The sequence below is a fragment of the Cricetulus griseus genome, chromosome 7 (assembly GCF_003668045.3).
Source record: "Cricetulus griseus strain 17A/GY chromosome 7, alternate assembly CriGri-PICRH-1.0, whole genome shotgun sequence".
Lineage (NCBI taxonomy): Eukaryota > Metazoa > Chordata > Mammalia > Rodentia > Cricetidae > Cricetulus > Cricetulus griseus.
Window position 1 is genome coordinate 94,025,985 of NC_048600.1, and position 21,265 is coordinate 94,047,249.

General features: G+C 39.4%; 1 protein-coding gene across 4 annotated transcripts in view; it reads right to left on the reverse strand.

Annotated features, from left to right (window-relative positions):
* The window catches only part of Myo1d (myosin ID), a 303,156-nt gene that overhangs the window by 102,063 nt on the left and 179,828 nt on the right, over nucleotides 1-21,265 (reverse strand). For all 4 annotated transcript variants that reach the window (XM_027426506.2, XM_035447486.1, XM_027426507.2 and 1 more), the window contains exons 19-20: nucleotides 20,631-20,735; nucleotides 10,463-10,576 (exon numbers count right to left, since the gene is read on the reverse strand). In XM_027426506.2, the coding sequence (XP_027282307.1) occupies nucleotides 10,463-10,576; nucleotides 20,631-20,735 (219 nt within the window). The remainder of the gene's footprint in view (nucleotides 1-10,462; nucleotides 10,577-20,630; nucleotides 20,736-21,265) is intronic.

Here is a 21,265-nt window from a genome sequence, read left to right on the forward strand (position 1 = left end):
TCCAGTCTTAATTTGTCCAGTTCATCCACCAGCAACCATTTATCACTATGGAGGGAAGTGTGGGGTTAAAGTCCATGTTCTAGGGAGACAGACTTTAGACAACCAAATCACAGGTCAGGTGGCAGTGAAGAATAGAGTAATAGGAAAGGCATAGAGAGGGAGAGCATGGAGGTGAAGGCATCATTTTGGGGTGCCCCTTTGAGGGAATATGTGAGGAGCCCATACAGTTGTCTGAGGAACAATTTCACAACAATAAACAGGAAGAACAGAGAGCCAACAGTGAGGCCAACAGTGCTCCTCTGACTGCTTTAGGATTTTCAGTTTACAAGGATCTTGAGAGCAGTTTATGGTTGTGAGCACTTTAACCATGTGATGAGAAGTATGCTATGGACCTCACATATGCTATTTCAGGTGTGCTTACAACACTAAAGGTGTTATTTGACCACGACCTGTATACACCCACATATCCTAATAGCTGTGTTCCCAGACCTCACTGGATACGATTTCATTTACCTCATGTACTGAAATGATCTTCAAATGCAAATAGGGCATTTTCATAATGCCTCCAGCTTTGTGAAAAGCCAGGATCTGAGATGTCAAGGACACTGGAGAGCAGGGGTGGAAAGGCAGATGCTGGAGGTGGCTTCTGAAGCAGGAAAATGGCTGCTTTTCCCACCAAAGCTCAGTGAGCAATTTAGTGAAGTGGGGAAAGATACTGAACTGGTCAGTTTGCTACCCATGCTGAGCATTCCCTCAACCATGGTATATAGTAAAGATGTCTCTGGATAGGTACAATTCCAATAAAATACAACTTTTTAATGTCTGTCATTTATTAGATCTCAGGTTTTTTCTGCAATGCAGTTAAACTTCATTGTAACAGTTTTGTGCAAATAAAGTTTTTTTTTGCTTTTTCTGGGTCCAACCAAAAACAGAGAAACTCATTTACCAGATGCCTGTCTAGGGATATATATATATATATATATATATATATATATATATTTTTTTTTTTTTTTTTTTTCCCCTGCCCCCAGACTAAGGTGTATTGGGAGCCAAGTGAGATGACGTATACATTTTTATTATAAAGGATGGAATTAGGTGTTTTTATGTGGATCTTGTTGTTCTCCAACAATTGATGCTCCTGCTTGAGTTTCCACAGTGCTGGGGTTACAGGTGTGTACCACAATGTCTCACTTAAATTACACTCTTGTTTAAAGAGAATCCTTGAACTTCAAGGAGATTTAACTTTTGACACAGACCATAGATCATGTAGTGGTTCATGCCAGCAATACCAGTATTTGGGAGGCTGAGGTGGGAAGATTCTAAATTTGAAGACAGCTTGGGGTACATAGTGAATCCAAAGTCAGCCTGATCTTAAAAGCAAAATCTTGTTTCAACCATCTTACTTCAACCATAACCATTGCTGCCTCCTTCCTTCCTTAATCTATTTGGGCAGCTATGAAAAAATACCTAAATTGGGTGTTTTATAAACAAGGTGAATTTATTCCTCTCAGTTATGGGTGTTAGGAGTCTAGGATCAGAAGGAGTGGACATCCATACAGCCTTTGGGCATCAGACTGTTGAGTTCTTGATGCCTTTATGTGGTGGTAAGTGTGAGGGTCACTCTAGCCTCTGATAGAATCTTGTGACGGTAGAGCCCCATCACCTTCAACAGCTATCACCTGGGGACTTGGGATGTGAACACAGTACCCACTCTGTCTTTTTCTCTCACACAGACATAGACACATATACCACAATTGATTGAATCCAATTTGGAGACAAATCCAAACTTTCAACAAATGTTTCCTTAAGTACTAAAACAATAAACAAACAACCCCCCCCCAACAAAAAACAAAAAGGGCTAGCTGTGGTGGCATATGCCTTTAATTCTAGCACTCCAGAGGCAGAGGCAAGAGGATCTTGAGAGCTTGAGGCCAGCCAGGACTACATAGTGAGAGACCCTGTCACAAAAAGCAAAAAACGAGACAAAAGAAAAAAGATTTTTTTCATAAAAAAAAAAAAGCAGTAACAATTGAATACATATGGAGAGTAGAACAGGGCTGTGATCTCTAAGCATCAGGTTAGTATCAAAAGGGCTGTCTTCCAGTGTAGCTCCCTTTCTTACAGGGTTTGCCTATGAAAAGATGGGACTGTGTGAACACAAGAATGAGGCAGCTATCCTCAAAGGTGCTGCTATTTTCCCTCCCAATAGAGGTGAAGCAATTGTTTTCTTCTTTTTTTACACTAATGGGCCATTCCTTGGGCCTGCTGATATGCAGAACAGGGCTGATGTGTGAGTTAGGTCTTGATTCTTTAGTATTCAGGGGTCTTATTGGTAACGTGTTCTCAACAGGTTAAGAAGAAATGTTTTAGAAAGCAGCCATTAATAATATAAGGAAGACTTATGTAAGTAAACAAGGACATGCAAGGAGATAGAGGTCAACATAGAGCACAGCCAGAAGAAGCCAAATTTTGTAGTTGGCCTGGGGTTTAAGGTCAGAAACACTGTATCGAAAGCCCACACCAAAGACCACTTTCTCTGCGAGCTGTTATCATCACTTATGAAAGGTACTTCTTGCACAGGCTTCTGAGATGAAGATAGAGCCAAGTTAAGCTACTAAACACATTAGCTATGTGACAGATACTAGTTTCATTATTATTATTATCATTGCTTTTGAAAATAAAATATGAGGGCTGTGGCTATAGCTTAGTGATGTGCAAAAGACCCTAGGTTTGATTACCAGTACTGTTTCAAAGAGATTTTAATTTTTTGTGTTTTTTTGTAAATGGGAGGCAGCAGGTAGCAGGGGTTGGGTGCTTGGTTGAGCAGATGTGGGTGTGAAGCCCAGATCCATTGTTTGGGAGCCTGGAGGTCTTGGCTGGGCTGCTTTACTTCTGTGAATGCAACTTTCTTCTTGAGAGCAAGAGATTATAGTAACTGCACCTAAGGGCTGCTGGGCATGTTCCCAGGCACTATGCTGAACTAGCTTTTCCCATAGGTGCAGGAGGTATCCTAGGCATTTTGCATGGAGTACTCTTGCATTGACAGTGTTGTCAAATGCATGCCATGGAGAAGCTGCTCAAAAATGTTTAATGCATAGTAGAAAGCTCTGAAACAGTTGCTTATTTCTTCTTATGATGCTGGGGATGGAACCCAGGGCTTCATACATGCCAGGCAAGTGCCTCACCACTGAGCTACATCTTCAGTCCCTGATAAGACACTTGTAGAAAGGAAGCCAATAATTGCCTCAGTATGGTGATGTCTATTTTGAAAATGCTGAAATCTGTTTGTATATATGTCTCTATGTAGGGCTTTGTTTTGAAAGGATCTGGCTTTCACCAATCTGATCTCTGGAAAAATAAGAGCAGTGTGCTTACTTTTTTATAATTTAGCTCTTAAAAGGCTTTGCATTTCTTTAACAAGATGGCTTTTATAGGAATCTTGCCTGAATGATTTTTGCTTTCAGATACTGCGTTGAGACATCTTTGAAATATGAAATTGGCTTTCCAGGTCTAGTATTGATGAAGAAGGACTCTTCCTGGTTTCTGAAAGAGACTATTGCTTGATTTGCTTAGTGCTGTTTTGCATAAGTTGTGGTGTTTAACAAATGTAACAAAAGGCATTTACTTCTATACACATGCCAGGAAAACAATCAGCAGAGAAGCTCTGCAGGTGTACTTCCTTCTTTCTCTCTAATAAAAATGGAAAGAGCACATGTCTCAGATACTACATTTCAAAGAAGATTTTTAAATACCCATGGTCACTGAATTCAGCAACAGAATCACTGAGTGCTGAAACTACAATAGCAGAAAGACTGCCTTATCACTATCGTGATAGTAAGAAAAAAAATCCTGAAAAATTCATTTGAAACCTTAGCATCTGTATTTTCCCAAATTTATTTCCAATATAGACAAAAATTTCTGAATATCTCATTTTGCTAAGCAGCTTCTTTGTTACACAGGCAGAAATATAAACATTTGCACAAGATGTTCAAAATAATGGAGCTCCCAGGGCCTGCTGAGAATTAATTAGGAAGGTAGATTTATTACCTAAATAAATAAATAAACCCGAGTGCTACTCAGAGTGTGACATTAAGGGATTATAAACTTCCATTAAAGAGGACTAATAAATATAGTGTTTTAAAGGCTTGAGGGAGGATGGAGAAGGGAGAAGGCTAGCACAACCAGCTCAGGCAGTGCCAGACAACAGCTGATTGCCTCTGTTGGGGTTACTATGGAAACGCCTTCCCTTGGGATACTGCCAGGAGGAGAGGGTGCTTTAGAAATGGTGGTGGGGAGCAGAGCAGGCTGGTGGATGGATTTCAGCAGGGCTCACCTCCTGGATACGTTAAAAGGACCATCAGTCTCCCAGACAGAATGAGATCTTCCTACCAAGCCACGTCAAACAGGGTAATAAAGCATGGGGCCTGGCATAATTACAGCCCGTCGAGCTCTATGGAACTTGCACATCAGTTCAGATAATTGTCTCTTTCCTCTTCCCTGTTTGTTTTGTATTTCACACAGAACTAAAGGAGGGATGAGAGTAATTAATTGGCTACTTCCTTAGCCCTCAAGCCTGTACTGATAAAGGGATCTATATCAAAACAACATTAATGGGCAGATTCAAACATTTTCAGACTAATTGATCAGGCAAAACTAACATTCACCAACAAAAGGAGGGCGAAAGAATTCCTGTGCTACTCAGGCTATGTGTTTCAGGTTACTGGAAAGCAGCAAGCAGATTTAATGTTTATTTAAATTACACCTAATCTAGGCAACCTCCTTCTTGAGCACTGGTCTGGGGGCACCAGTGTCTACACGAACCTGAATGGCAGAAGTATTTATTTATTTATTTATTTATTTATTTATTTATTTATTTATACACACACACACACACACACACACACACACACACACACACACTCACTCTTAAGCAACATGCCCTAACCACAGAGAGCAATTTTTTCCATCAAGGTAGCCATGATTTTCCAGGATAATTCTCCATGTCAGAGGCGGTTATCAAAGCACTGGTGGTGGCACTGCTAATTATTCAGGTAATGTAATATCTTCCCTTTGTTCTCCTATCAGGTAGCAGCAACCACAGCCTCTCAGATTTACAAAATACTCACATCCTGACTGTACTGTCCCTTGTAAAAATTTAAACATTTTTTTGACAAATTCATTGGAACTAATTCTTTAATTTGAAAGCACAATATCTAAATATGGAACAGAAAGCGACTGTGAGGGAAGACACTGATTTGATAGCAACACAGATTGCAGCTGGCTGAAATCCTAACCCATGCCTGCAGTGTTTGTATATAGAAAGCCACTTAGCTACTAAAGGAGTTACCTGTAACTTGAATGTTTCTCTCTCAGATCACTTTTACTATTATGTGGCTATGTCATTTGTGAGGACAGTGTTTGCTGAAAATATTCTCAAAGATCTGCTATGATGTCCTATTTTTATCTTTCCTGGGATGATTGACCAGAACCACTGTTAAATGACAAACAGTTGTACAGTGTTTTCTAGTCAGAGGGGAGAAAGGCACCAAATGTATCTTTACATAAATTTGCTTAGGTTTATAAAAAATAAAAGCAGTCTTTACCATTGTGATGGTAAATGGTTAAAAATAGACACTTAGTGAATATTGAGTTATATATTTTAGGGTAATAAAAATACATTATATAGCTATACACATATTAGAACATGTGAAATACAAGCAAATGGATGAAATAGGTCCCCTCATTCTGCTTAGAATACAAAATGGTACAGCCATGTTGGAAGAAAATTGGCAGTTCTTACAAAGATAAACTGAGTCTTACCTGTGACTGAGTAAGTGTACTCCTAGGTATTTTTATTCAACTGTTCCAAGAGCTCATGTTACACAAGAAACTTGCATGTAAATATTTATAGTAGGGTTATTTATGACTGTTCCAAACCAAAGGCAATCAGAGTGTCCTCCAATAGTGAATGGATAAACACATTGTGGTATCTCCTAATAATAGAATATATTTGTGGTAGTTTGAAAGAAAATGGCCTCCAGGAGGCATGGCTTTGTTGGAGTGGGTATGACCTTGTTGGAGGAAGTGTGTCACTGTGGGAGCAAGCTCTGAGGCTTCCTGTACTCAGGATACCACCTGGTGTCACTGTCTGTTGACTTCCTGTTGCCTACAAGATGCAGCACTCTCAGCTCCAGCACTACATCTGCCCGCACGCTGCCATGGTCTCCACCATGATAATGGACTGAACCCCTGAAACTAATCGAGCCACCCCAATAAAGTGTTTTCTTTGTAAGAGTTGACGTGGTCATGGTGTCACTTCACAGCAATAGAAAACCCTAAGACAATATTTAAAAAATAGGAGCCACCAGGACACAGAAAGATGCTTATTGCCAAGTGAAAGAAGCCAATCTGAAAAGTCTACATACTACATGGTACTGACACATGACATTCTAGAGAGGGCACAACTAGAGAGATGAAAATGGTGAGGGGTTCCCAAGGAGTTAGGGAGAATGAATAGGCTGTGCATTAGATTACATGTGAGTGTCTACATCCCTCCTGACAGGCTTCCCTTTGCCATCATCTTCAACATCCTTTCTCTTCTTGTGGTGTGGTGAATGACTGCTAGGCTGGATTGGGGTAAATTCTTTTTTGATTTGCAGTGCAGGTCTCTCACATGCAAGTCAAAGACTCTACTATTGAGACACAGGCCCAAATGCGTAGTATGAACTTGAAAGGAAGGGACCTAGAAGTTACTGTAATCTCAGAATGCATAAAATTGTGCCCAGCTATAGTAAAAATAGTAATTGGTACAAGGATAACCAGTAGACTAATATACCATGGTACGGAAACCAGAAAATGACATGTGGAACATTTAATTTATGGTAGGTGTGACAATAATGAGCAATGGGGAAATGAAGTCTCTTCCCCACAGAACATACACACTCAAACACCATAAATCACCATGTGAAGTAAACCACTAAATGACTCTTGACTTTAAGAGGACCACAGAACAGAAATGAAAACAAGGCTAGTATCACATAAAAAATAAAATTCAGCTCAACATGTTCTTAAATATAAACATATATAGTCCCAAATGCATTTAAAAGTATTTTAAAACTGAAGCAGTTAAAGGCCCCCATCGAAGGGAGCTAGAACGTGAACAACCTAAGACAATAAAATACTCAGGCTTAATATTTTGCTATATTTACTTCAAGATTAAAAACAAAACAAAATAAAACTTGATGCTACGTTTGGAGGTCCCCCTTAGTACCCAGCTTGCCTCTTTGGAGGAGGCAGCCATTCCATTGTTGCAAAGTTAGTTTCTCCCAGAAGCAGATGCAAAGCAAATGAGTAAGCAAGGTTGATCTGGGAGGCCACAGACAATGGCAAGGAAGAGGGACCCGGGTCAGGAGAAGAGAGGCAGCTACTCCTGCGAGCAACTGCAGCTTGCTCTGTGGGGAGGCTCTGGGAAACGATCTCAGTAATGAGAAATGGACCTGGGGTATGACACCCCCATGCCCATTGCTCACTCCATTTCTAATCTATGTGAGGGAGCAAGGTCTCCAGCTGAGGGAAAACTCTTGAGAAAGTTGATGGCTGCTGGAAATTAGGATGGTGTGTACAAAAATGGCATGGAATACAAAGTAACACATGTGGGACACTGGGAACATCTGCAACCATCCCTCAGATGTCTACTTTTCTAGAGTAGTTAAATGTTATCAGTCTCTATGATATTACATTGTTAATGCCATTGACAATGTTTATGGGAAAATGACTATATATGTAAATTGGTTTTACAATTATTATTTATAGTCAATGCAAAAACGAAGATGGGGGTTAGAGAACAGTTCAGAGGTTAAGGGCCCACACTGCTCTGGAAGATCTGAGTTCAGTTCTGAGCACCCACATCAGGTGGCAAACAACCGCTATGAACTCTCCAACTCCCTCTCTGGACTCTGTGGACAGCAGGTATATATATACACACACTCGCACAAAGATACACACACATACGCATAAATAAAAAGGGAAGACAGTTCAGTTTAAAGAGTTGTTTAACTAAAAAAAAAAAAAGTTGTATCATGACCTTAAGGGTGCCCCTTAAGAGAAATAATGGCAAAGAAATAAATCCCATACAATGATGATTTATTTTTGTTTGGTTTCATACCTCCTTAGACTTTGACAAAGTATAATTTTCTCCCTCATCTATCCTTCTCTCCCTCTGACTCTAAGCCTGCAGGCTGTTAGGCTTAAATTGTGGCTGATATATAAGATTGCAGGTCTTGGCTAAGAAGGTTATTTACCATCTAAAGTCTTTTCTTAGCCTTCAATCCATTGGCCTTTCTGTTGAAAGGTAATGAGATGTATGTATGTGGTAGGGTGGGGGTGAAATGGAAGGGTACCACAGAGAGTCAAATCCCAATCCCAACTAATGACCTGGCTGTCCATTAACGCAGGAGCTACTCAGCACAGCCAGGAATGCTTGGTCTCTTTTGTCCCTTACTACCAAAGGACCTGGGAAGTCACAAAATGAAGCCACAAAACAATATGCTTCCTATTTCTTTTTCCAGGGACCAGAGGGATTTAAAATAATCTTTAAGTAATACTCCTCTCAGACCCTAGCACTGTGTAAACAGACTCCCTATTTAAGAACTAGCAGATAGAAAAATAGCCCCAAAAGATCCAGTAATCTAGTAGAAGCTTTCTAAAGAATCAGAACAGACACATATAAAACTAACATCAGCCGGGAGTTGGTGGAGCATGCCTTTAATCCCAGCACTCGGGAGGCAGAGGCAGGCTGATCTCTGTGAGTTCGAGACCAGCCTGGTCTCCAGAGCGAGTGCCAGGACAGGCTCCAAAGCTACACAGAGAAACCCTGTCTTGAAAAACCAAAATAAATAAATAAATAAAACTAACACCATCAAACAAACAAACAAACAAACCCGAGCCAGATGTGGTATTGCACACTTCTAGTCCTGGCTACTCTGAAGATCACATCAACTCATGAGTTTGGGACCAACAAGACCCTCTCTCAAAAACAACAACAACAACAACAAAAATGAAATTTCACTTTGAGACTCAGAAAGATACACAACAAATTTCATGTTTCAGATAAAAATGATTATAGATTTGAAAGCCTAGGTATGATAGTGAGCTACAGAGTGGACTTGGATCAGAAATTACACAACAAGAATATTAATGCTGTAAAACATATTGGTAAAAACTAACTTTTAGGAGCTACATAAATCTAATATTTAAAATAGTAGTGGTTAGGGCTAAGGAGATGGCTTATTGTACAAGAGTGAACACTGAAGTTTAAATCCTCAGAAACCTATGCAAATGCCCAGTGGGCATGGTGTCCCACCAGTAATTGAGCCTCTGAAGGCAGACAGGGGATCCTCAGAGAACGATTAGCTATATCAGTGAGCTGTGGGTTTGATTGAGAAACCCTACCTTCAATGAATAAGATGGGAAGAGTGACTCAGGATGATTCCTGACATCAACCTTAGGCTTCCACATGCACATATACACATGTATAACACACACACACACACACACACACACACACACACACACAAGTAAAAGTAGTAATGTTTCCATAAAGCAATATTCTACTGTTTTCTACTTGATTCCATGTCCATAAAAAAAATTTAGAAAAGTAGAGCTGGGAGATAGCTTAGTAAGTACAAGCATACAGACCTGAGTTCAAGCTCCAGAATCCACATACAGAAGCTGGGTACAGTGGTGTAATGTTCATAATCCCAGCAATGGGGAAGTGGAGAGAGGAGGATCCTTGGGGGCTCATTGGCCAGCCAGCCTAGTCTACTTGGTGAGCTCAAGGTCAGTGAGGAGATCTCTCCCAAACCAAGGATGGCGCCTGTGGAACAACACCTGACCTCCACATGCACCCTTGCCTACATGTGTGCCCACACAGACACACACCATTTATAACAGTAAATAAGAAAATGCATCATGTACAAGCACATTTAAACAGTATGTTACAGTAGGAAAAATGTCACATAGAACCACTTTTCTTATTTTTTAAAAATGCTTTAGTTACTCTGTCAGAAACTCTGAATCCAGAACAACTGTTCTTTGTTTGTGTGTCTGTGTCTGTGTGTGGTTTTTAAAGACAGGGTTTCTCTGTGTGTAGCCTTGACTGTCCTGGAACTTACTTTGTAGACCAGGCTGGTCTCAAACTCAGAGATCTGCCTCAGCCTCCAAAGTGCTGGGATTAAAGGCTTGTGCCACCACACCTGGCACAGAACCACCGTTCTTAGCTTTAAAATATATTTGACTTTATCAGAAACTTTGAATTCTCTTTTAGAAAACCATGCTTTGGTACAACACAAAATTGGTGTAAAATTCCAGGAAGACATGGGGTCCCCAAAGCCACAGAGGTTGCATGTTTAGCCCATCAGCCTCTGTCTACAAAACAGGAGTCTTATATTTGACACACACTTACGTTGTAGAGAGGGATAGTCTTCATCACTTTGTACTGCTTTGTGGGGTCCATTTTATACAGGTGACGGTCAGTGACAAAAATTGCTCGGTCTTCTACCTTACTAAATCGATTCACCTGTAAGAAAACAAACCAGTAAGCCATAGTATCTCATAAAAAAGGGAGCCAAGTTGTGTTTGGAAATACCTAGGTTCAGAGGAGGCTGACCATGGGGATGAAGTCTCAGCAGAAAGTCACCATGGATGGCACTCTATGATTTCAAGGAATAGTTTCCAGATGTGTAGAGTTTAGCAATACAATTTTTTTAAATAGCTACAGCAAATGTAGAATTTGGGGACTAGAAATATGAACTCTAGACCCCATTAAGGAAGTGAATACAACTACCTATAGACAGGGAGAAAAGTTTCAGTGAATCACCTGTCTGATAAGGGACTTGTATCTAGAACAAATAAAGAACTAATTTAACTCAGTAACTATCAGATAATCCAGTTGTTACCATTTATGCCGGAAGCCCTGGCTATCATAAGGAGCTGAGATTAATATTTGGGGATGAGAGCAATATGCAATAAATGAAAATAAAAATATGAAGAAAACAAAAATGATAGTATGAAAAAATATACTTGTGTTTCGGCAGACCACTACTTTACCAGACAGATGGTCAGAGAATGCCCTAATTTACAGATACTTTGCTCTCCTAAGAGTTAAAATTAACCGAGGTACATTGTACAAATTATGGCTAGTTATTTGTTGAGATAGTTCTGATAATATTTTAATCAAGGTACCTGGATTAACATTTAAAAACAGGTTTATTTATTCATATATTTATTTAATGTATGTGTGTGTGCCTATGTGAGTTTATATGCACCATGTTGATGCAGGTGCCCTTGAAGGCCAGAGGGTGTTGATCCTGTGGAACTGGAGTTATAGGTACTTGTAAGCTGAATGATATGGGTGTTAGGAACTGAGCCTGGATCCTTTGAAGGTCAGTATGTGCTCTTAACCTCTGAGCTCTCTCTCCAGCCCCATTTTTCTGGTCCTCTACAATGTCAAGCTTCTCACTGATTGAGAAAGGCAAGGAGACAAAACAAAATGAGCACAAGAAACCTCTACTCTGACAGAAGGCATACTGTGATATACCATGTCATTCATACACACACACACACACACACACACACACACACACACACACACACACACACACACATTCATTCAGCCGGGCAGTGGTAGCACATGCCTTTAATCCCAGCACTTGGGAAGCAGAAGTAGGCTGATCTCTTTGAGTGCTAGGCCAGCCTGGTCTACAGAGTGAGTTCCAGGACAGGCTTCAAAGCTACAAAGAGAAACCCTGTCTTGGAAAAAAAATAAAAAATGAATATGTATGTATGTATGTATGTATGTATGTATGTATGTATGTATGTGTATATATATTTATATATCCTCTATATTCTTTGCACATCGCCTCTGTTCTTATTTCCAAGGTACGAACAAAGAAATGAGAGGTTGATTTGAAAACACTGTTTTGGTGGGATATTCAGATAGCTGCATTCAGACAGGCATGGCAGGACAGTGCACTATGCATAGAATGTAGCAAACTAAAATTCAAACTTGACATGGAAATTTACCTTATCCCCTTTGCCTTGATTTTAGACATCAGTCAATTCCCTAAACATTTGTTCTATAATAAAAGCATAGTTTTTAGTCTTCAACATGACATCAAATTGTGCCTATGACTTAAGTAGAATCTATGTGATAAGCGTATAGTTTGTTTTCTTGGAGGCATAGACTTGTTTTTGTCAGGACAGACAACTGGTACTTCCCAGAGTGTGGAGATCCACTTAGCCATTCTGCACAGCACTGGCTTTATGCAGAACTTTTCAAAAGAAAGGATTCCTGGCCTACCTGGACCAGCGGATGGAGGCCAGGTTGCCTCTGGGTGTTCAGTGTTTGGAGAATTAACAGCACAACTGAAAGCTTTAGAAAACAAAGAAGCTAATACACCCCGGAGGAGCAGACACCAGGAAATAATCAAATTGAGGGCTGAAATCAATAAAATGGAAACTAGGAGAACAATACAAAGAATCAATATAACAAAAAGTTGGTTCTTCGAGAAAATCAACAAAATAGACAAACCTTTATTCAAACTTACCAAACAACAAAGAGTGAACATGCAAATTAATAAAATCAGGAATGAAAAGGGGGACATAACAACAGACACAGAGAATCATCAGGTCATACTTTGAAAACCTATATTCCTCAAAATTTGAAAATCTAAAGGAAATGGACAATTTTCTGGACAGATTTCACTTATCAAAATTAAATCAAGAACAGATAAGCAATTTAAATAGACCTGTAACCTCTAATGAAATTGAAGCAGTCATTAGAAGTCTCCCAACCAAAAAAAGCCCAGGGCCAGATGGCTTCAGTGCAGAATTCTGCCAGAAATTCAAAGTACAGCTAATACCAATTCTCCTCAAAGTATTCCACACAATAGAAGCAGAAGGATCATTACCAAACTCTTTCTTCCTTCCTTCCTTTCTTTCTTTCTTTCTTTCTTTCTTTCTTTCTTTCTTTCTTTCTTTCTTTTTTAAAAAGATTTTATTTATTTATTATGTATACAGCCTTCTGCCTGCATGCAGATCTCATTCAAGGTGGTTGTGAGCCACCATGTGGTTGCTGGGAATTGAACTCAGGACCTCTGGAAGAACAGTCAGTGCTCTTAACCGCTGAGCCATGTCTCCAGCCCTACCAAACTCTTTTTATGAGGCCACAATAACCTTGCTACCCAAGCTACATAAAGACACAACTAAGAAAGAGAACTACAGACCAATATCCCTCATGAACATTGATGCAAAAATTCTCAATAAAATATTGGCAAAATGAATCCAAGAACACATCAGAGAAATCATCCATCCCGATCAAGTAGAATTCATCCCAGGGATGAAAGGATGGTTCAACATACAAAAATCCATCAATGTAATCCACCATATAAACAGACTGAGGGAAATAAATCACATGATCATCTCACTAGATGCCAAAAAAGCCTTTGACAAAATCCAACACCCCTTCATGATAAAGGTCCTGGAGAAATCAGGGATAACAGGAACATATCTCAACATAATAAAAGCAATATACAGCAAGCCAACAGCCAACATCAAATTAAATGGTGAGAAACTCAATGCAATTCCTCTAAAATCAGGAATGAGACAAGGCTGTCTACTCTCTCCATGCCTCTTCAATATTGTCCTTGAAGTTCTAGCTAGAGCAATAAGACAACAAAAGGAGATTAAGGGAATACAAATCGGAAAGGAAGAAGTCAAACTCTCACTATTTGCAGATGATATGATAGTCTACATAAGTGACCCGAAAAACTCAACAAGGGAACTCCTACAGCTGATAAACACCTTCAGCAAAGTGGCAGGATACAAGATTAACTCAAAAAAATCTGTAGCCCTACTATATACAGATGACACATTGGTGGAGAAAGAAATCAGAGAAGCATCACCCTTTACAATTGCCACAAACAACATAAAATACCTTGGAATAACACTAATCAAAAAAGTGAAAGACCTGTACCATAAGAATTTTGAGTCTCTAAAGAAAGAAATTAAAGAAGATACCCGAAAATGTAAAGATCTTCCATGCTCTTGGATAGGCAGGATCAACATAGTAAAAATGGCAATCTTACCAAAAGCAATCTACAGATTCAATGCAATCCCCATCAAAATCCCAACACAATTCTTCACTGACCTTGAAAGAACAATTCTCAACTTTATATGGAGAAACAAAAGACCCAGGATAGCCAAAACAACCCTGTACAATAGAGGAACTTCTGGAGGCATCACCATCCCTAACTTTAAGCTCTATTACAGAGCTAGAGTCCTGAAAACAACTTGGTATTGGCACAAAAATAGACAGGTAAACCAATGGAATAGAATTGAAAACCCTGATATTAACCCACACACCTATGAACACCTGATTTTTGACAAACAATCCAAATATATACGCTGGAACAAAGAGAACATCTTCAACAAATGGTGCTGGCATAACTGGATGCAAACATGTAGAAGACTACAGATAGACCCAAGTCTTTGGCCCTGCACAAAACTTAAGTCAAAATGGATCAAAGACCTCAACATAAACCCAGCCACACTTAACCTACTAGAAGATAAAGTGGGGAATACCCTTGAATTAATTGGTACAGGAGACCGCTTTCTGAACATAACACCAGTAGCATGGACACTGAGATCAACAATTAATAAATGGGACCTCCTGAAACTGAGAAGCTTCTGTAAGGCAAAGGACATAGTCAGCAAGACAAAACGGCAGCCCACAGATTGGGAAAAGATATTCACCAACCCCACATCTGACAGAGGGCTGATCTCCAAAATATACAAAGAACTCAAGAAGCTATTCTCGAAAACACCAAACAATCCAATTAAAAAATGGGGTACAGAACTAAATAGACAATTCTCAATAGAGGAATCTAAAATGGCTGAAAGACATATGAGAAAGTGTTCAACATCCTTAGTCATCAGGGAAATGCAAATCAAAACAACTCTGAGATACCATCTTACTCCTGTCAGAATGGCTAAAATCAAAAATACCAATGACAGTTTATGCTGGAGAGGATGCAGAGAAAGAGGTACACTCATCCACTGCTGGTGGGAGTGCCAACTTGTACAGCCACTGTGGAAATCAGTATGGCAACTCCTCAAGAAAATGGGAATGAGTCTACCACAAGATCAGCAATTCCACTCCTAGGCATATACCCAAAAGAAGCACATTCATATATATAACAAGGACATATGTTCAACCATGTTCATAGCAGCATTATTTGTAATAGCCAGAAACTGGAAGCAGCCTAGATGCCCCTCAACTGAAGAATGGATAGAGAAATTGTGGTACATTTACACAATGGAGTACTACTCAGCAGAAAAAAACAATGGAATCTTGAAATTTGCAGGAAAATGGATGGAACTTGAAGAAACCATTCTGAGCGTGGTAACCCAATCACAAAAAGACAAACATGATATGGACTCACTCTTATATGGACCTGCTTTATGATACATAGTAGTGACCATGCTTTATCAGAGCTGTTTTTAATGATGTTGCTCAGAATGGTTTCCTCTCAGATGATGATTGAGAAGCTAACTTAAAAAAAAAAAAATGGTGCCAAGTACCACAAGAGTAACAGAACTGTGCTGTTTTCTGGGATTTTGTTTTTTACTTTTTTGTTGTGGTTGTTGTTGTTTGTTTGTTTGTTTTTTGTTTTTGTCTTTTTGTTTTTTGTTAAACGGAGTGTGCTGGATGTCTCTACAATTTTGTTCAAATGACTGCAGAACTTGGAAAAGCTGTTGTTGCTATTGATGCAAAAATAAAAAAATAGATACAAAACTTTGGACTGACCAAGATAAGATAAATAATAGAGTATTTTCTTTAAATTTGCCAAATACAACTGGACTGGACATTGTGAATATAATTCTTATCTGATAATTGTTCATATTGTTTATAGGTTTAGTACGTTAGAGTTAAAATCTTTCTTTTTTATTTAGACAAAAGGGGGGAAATGTCACAGAATATTTTTTCATACTATGTAAAAATGTGTCACTTTGACTGATTTAATAAAAAGCTAAACAGAAAAAAAAGACCATGAATTTGACAGAGGGTATGGAAAGGTAGATCTGATGTTTTGGAGGGATGAAAATGAAGGAGGAAATTATGTCATTATGATATAATCTCAAAAATCAAAAGAAAAGTAAGATAAAATAAAACAAAGCAAATTGGTTGCCTACCAGGAAAAAAAAAAAAAAAAGAAAAAAAAAAAGGATTCCATGGTTGGTCTGACTGGATAAATACTGCAAACTACAGCTCCCACTATGATATCCATAGCCTACAAAGGTATCAAAAGTTCTAAGAATTTTGCATTTAAGTAGCATGTTTAACCCACATTTCCACAGTACATTTAGTCTATGTAATCGGTGTAAAACAAATACCTATTGATATTCAACAAAACACTGGTTTTATGAAAGCCAGTTTGGAGAACATTCTTTTATCATTTTCATCAACCTTGTACTAAGTATGTAGAATAGAGAACATCTAGCATCGAACCTGAATGAAAAATAGAAATAATGTCCCTCATCTTTTGTAGAATCATATGGAGAAACAAATGAGGTACAAAAGAATATAATTTTAAAATCCTGTTACACAATCTCACAAGATCATTTGAGTTGAGACAAAAAGGCCACATGTTCTTTTGATGATATATGAGTTAATCTAAAAACAAGGAAAAAACCCTCAAAGCAGAAATTGTACTGAAGCTTTTTAGAAATATTCTCTCCTATGAACAAAATGCCCTTTCTACAGAGACCAACAAATATTTACCTTCTGTTTCAGCAACTCAAATCATCTTAAAACACAGATCAGGTAAGTACGAAAGACATCACGTCTAACAGCAAAAAAAGCTGTAGATTGCTTAACATGGCTCTATCGACACAGAAAGGAAAACATTTGACATACATAGGTGGATTCCTGCTTAACACCATTACAGTATGGGAACACTACTTTTCTTTCACATTTATTTTCTCAAAGTAATAGCAAAGCTGGATTGTAGACTCAGAATTAGGTAAGACTTCACCTTGTTTCTCAGACCCAAAGTTAAAATCCTCACCCCAGGATAAAATCCCTAGCCTTCTGCTCTCCCTAAGCACTTCAAAGTAGCTGTTCATATGTTCAGTTGCTTCCACAGGGGGTCAGAGATAAAGCTGCTCCATAGTCAGAGCAGAGGAAGCAGAGTGGTGAGAGGAGCTATTTGCAGTAGTCTCTCACCTTAAAGAACACTTTTAATAACTGCCCTTAATGGGAAGCAGCTGCTTCAAAATAATCAAAGCACGAAGAGAAGGGCTTTTTAGAAGCGTATCAAGTTTGCCTCCATGTACTTTGGGATTGAAAGATTCTACAGAGGACATTATCTGAACCAGCATGAGGAAGAGTGAACTTAGAAATACAGGAACATCAATAAGAATTCTTCAGTTTTTAGTCATCAGTACCCAGGATGAAAATGTCAGGTATTAAACTGTGTCTCCCCCCCCCCCCCCGAATGAGAGGCATCACACCACGCTTTTCTACAGATGGCCAAATTCTGATTCTCTTCAACTGTTCTGATTGCTCGATACCATGATATCAGAAATGAGAGGTAGTGGGTACAGGAACATTCCTGTGTTGTATTTACAGACAGTAAATATGACTGAAATTTTTTGTGTGGGTATGTACATCTGGATAACAAGTCTTCTCTTGTGTCATTAGCCCTAGATATATTTAATAAAATAGAGATCCTGAATTTCAGAGTTCAGAACTAGGATATGGAGTGTAGAGATGATAACTTTCTAAGTCTGCTGTCCTGTTGTTCATATCACTTGGACTTGAACTCTTCTTTAGAATGTTCAAATGCTGACCATGACACTGAAAAATCTCAGACATTCTGAATGTCATGTTCAACTTGTACTTTTGTCCCTGGCTATCAAAGAGTTCACAAAGCCTTTGTAATAGGAGTCACGGAGGCTGGCTGCTGAGACCAAGGCATGATTAGAAGGCTGAACTTCCATTCAGTAGCTCTCCTCCCCAGCCACCTTCAGAGAGTGAAAGGAGAAAGGCTACCGCTAGGGACTAAACTAATTACCAGGTGATTTAAACAATTCTGCCTACATAATGGAACCTCCATGAACCCTGGAAGTTTGGCGAGCTTCCCAGGATGGTGAAAGCTTCCATGGGGCAAGAGGGCACAGCATTTCCTCTCAACTGTGGTGGCTAGACCATTGACATTTAATATGATGGTCAATAGGGTTGGGTTTAAATTTATCATCTTTCAACTTATTTATTTGTCCTGTTTATTCTTTGCTCCCTGTTTCACAATTCTGCATTTTTTTTTTTTTTTTTTTTTTTTTTGAGACAGGGTTTCTCTGTATTGCCTCGGAGCCTGTCCTGGAACTTGCTCTGTAGACCAGACTGGCCTCGAACTCACAGAGATCCGCCTGCCTCTGCCTCCCTAGTGCTGGGATTAAAGGCGTGTACCATCACTGCCCAGCCAATTCTGCATTTTTTATACATGCTAGGCAAGTACTCTACCACCAAGCCCCGTAACTCTTATCTTCTCAATTTCTTTCTTTCTTAAGACTTATTTTATGCACATGTGTGTTTTGCCTGCATGTTACATATGTGCACCAAGTGTATGTCTGGTGCCCATGGAAGCCAGAAGAGAGCTCTGATTCTCCTGGAACTGGAGTTATAGACAGTTCTGAGTCACCATGTGGATGCTGGGAATGAACCCTGGTCCTCTGGAAGAGCAGCAGTGCTCTTAACCACTGAGCCATCTTGCCAGCCCCCTGTATTTTTTCTTGACTCATTAGCAACAACTTGTTTTCTTACATTTTTGATTTTGCTAAGATTTATACAACAGTTATAATGCTTGATTTTCTAATGATACTACTCTACTCTGTGTATAACATAAAAACTTACACATTTCCTTTTCTCCTTACTGCTCGAATGATGTCTTCTAACTCTTCCTACAGTACTCACCTTCAGACATGCCTGAAAAAGTCATTGTCACTATAGTTCTTTTGTTAGTTTGTGTGTGTGTGTGTTTCTCTGTGTAACAGTGCTGGATATCCGGGAACTTGCTCTGTAAACCAGGCTGGCCAGGAACTCACAGAGATCCCCCTGCCTCTGCCTCCTGAGTGCTGGGATTAAAGGTATGTGCCAACGCTACCTGGGATCACTGTAGTTCTTGAAAGATATTCACTGGGCACTCAATTCTAGGTTAACTGCTCTTGCTTCAGTACTTCAGACCCCTTCTCCCTTCTCTTTCTATAGCCTCCCTCTCTCTTTTTAAAGACATCACTTAGGGTCTTCAAGGTTATTCACATGGATGACACATGAAGTCAGATAGTTGTGTGATATTTTTTTTAAATGCTTTATTTGGATTGTGTTTTGTTGTTTTGCGCATGTGCCGAAGGTGCCTATGGTGGAGGCTTGAGTACATTTTTGTGGAGTCCTTTATCTCCTTTCACCTTTCCTTGAGTTTCAGGGATTGAACTCACAAGACACCAGGACTGGGCAGCAAACACCTTTCCCAGCTGAGCCATTTCAGTCCAAATCCACCAATCTCTTCAAGGTCTAATCTAATGTTAATCCTATTGACTGCATTTCTCTCATATTTTTCATGTTTATAAGTTCAATTGTAAGTCATTTAAAAGTCTTCAAGGTATTTATTAAACATGTACAATCTTTCCCCTAGCTTTTTGAATGTATAAAACAGAATGTTAATAATTGCCTCAATGTTTTTGTCTGTGTCTTTTTGGATGACTGAGTTTTCATTTCTTTATGAATTCAAAGTCTTGTCTGTAAACTTGTTGACTGGATATTGGGCATTCTGACTTTTACTTCTGAACCCTGGATATTTCTATAAACATTTTTGAGCTTTTTCTCCTGTGCTATTAGGTCACTTGGAGACCTTTGATGGGTTAATCACTTCCTGCGCTGCTGCTGATCTCTGTCAGTGCTCTCTACCCGGTGCTCCTGAGGTCCAGCTTGGCTGCAGAGTTCAGGTGCCATGTGACCCAACTGAGCACCAGCACTAGACTTCCTCTCCTTTAGGGATGGTGGTCTCTGCTTAACCTATAGTGGTTTCCTTCTGTACCTGTCTGAGTCCCTCCAAATCCAGTTTTTAAAGTAGCAATGACACTTGTGTAAAAGGTAGTAAATAATAAGCAGCAGACTAGTAGTTGCTGTGAAGGATACACACATAGAAAAGTACAAATGACTGACCTCAAGGAAGCACACAACCTGTTTAAAAAACAAATGCTGACCAGGGCAGGGCGGCACACATCTGAAAATAGCACTGGAGAGGCAGAGGCAGGGAGATTAGGTAGGAGCTCAAGACTACTCTTGGCTACATAGTGATTCTGAAGTCAGCCTTGGCTACATAAGATCTTGCCTCAAAAATCAAATGAAAAAAATTGTCATGTTAGCCTTTTCAACACATCCTCAGCACAGATGGGCAATGCTCACTTGTGCTGCACCCAGATGCATGGGACTACTAGTTTTCACTGTGGCCCACACATGTGTGATTCCTCTCAGTCTTCTCCCTCCAAGAAAGTCTGTTTCAAGAACATCTTACCTTTCGGACGTGACAGGAAAAGAGGATGTTCATATATTTGTCTTTGCGTTTCAGTTCATTAGCAACTGGCACGAAAGTGCCTGAGGTCTGGGGTGTATCTGGCTTCTGAAAGAACAAAGGAACAACAGGAGAATTCTTAGACTATAGGTGTTAAGGCAACCGTTCAGTATATTGCGTTAGAACTATACCTATACAGTTTCCCAGCATTCCTTTTACCTTCTCCCCTAGATGTTAGACTAGTAAAGGGTGTTACCATATCAAATGAAGGTCCCATTAAAGACTTTAAATTAGGTGATGAGAGAAGCTTTGGGAATAATATAAAGGGTGTAATTGAAAATAGCTGCTGAAGCCGGGTGGTGTGGCACACAATCAGGAGGCAGAGGCAGGAGGATCTCTATGAGTCTGAGGCCAGTATGGTCTACAGGACAGCCAGAGCTATGTAGAGAGACCTTGTCTTAAAAAAATGGCTGCTGAATAATTCAAGGGAAGGTTGAAGTGGTAAAGGACCAGGTTATGGAATACTCTAATATATGTGGATATAACCCTCTTCTAAGTAGAAGATGCATCAGGTATTGTATATTTAAAAGCAACAAAATCTTCTAATTTAGCACCTCTTAGAGAAATTACTTAGTTTC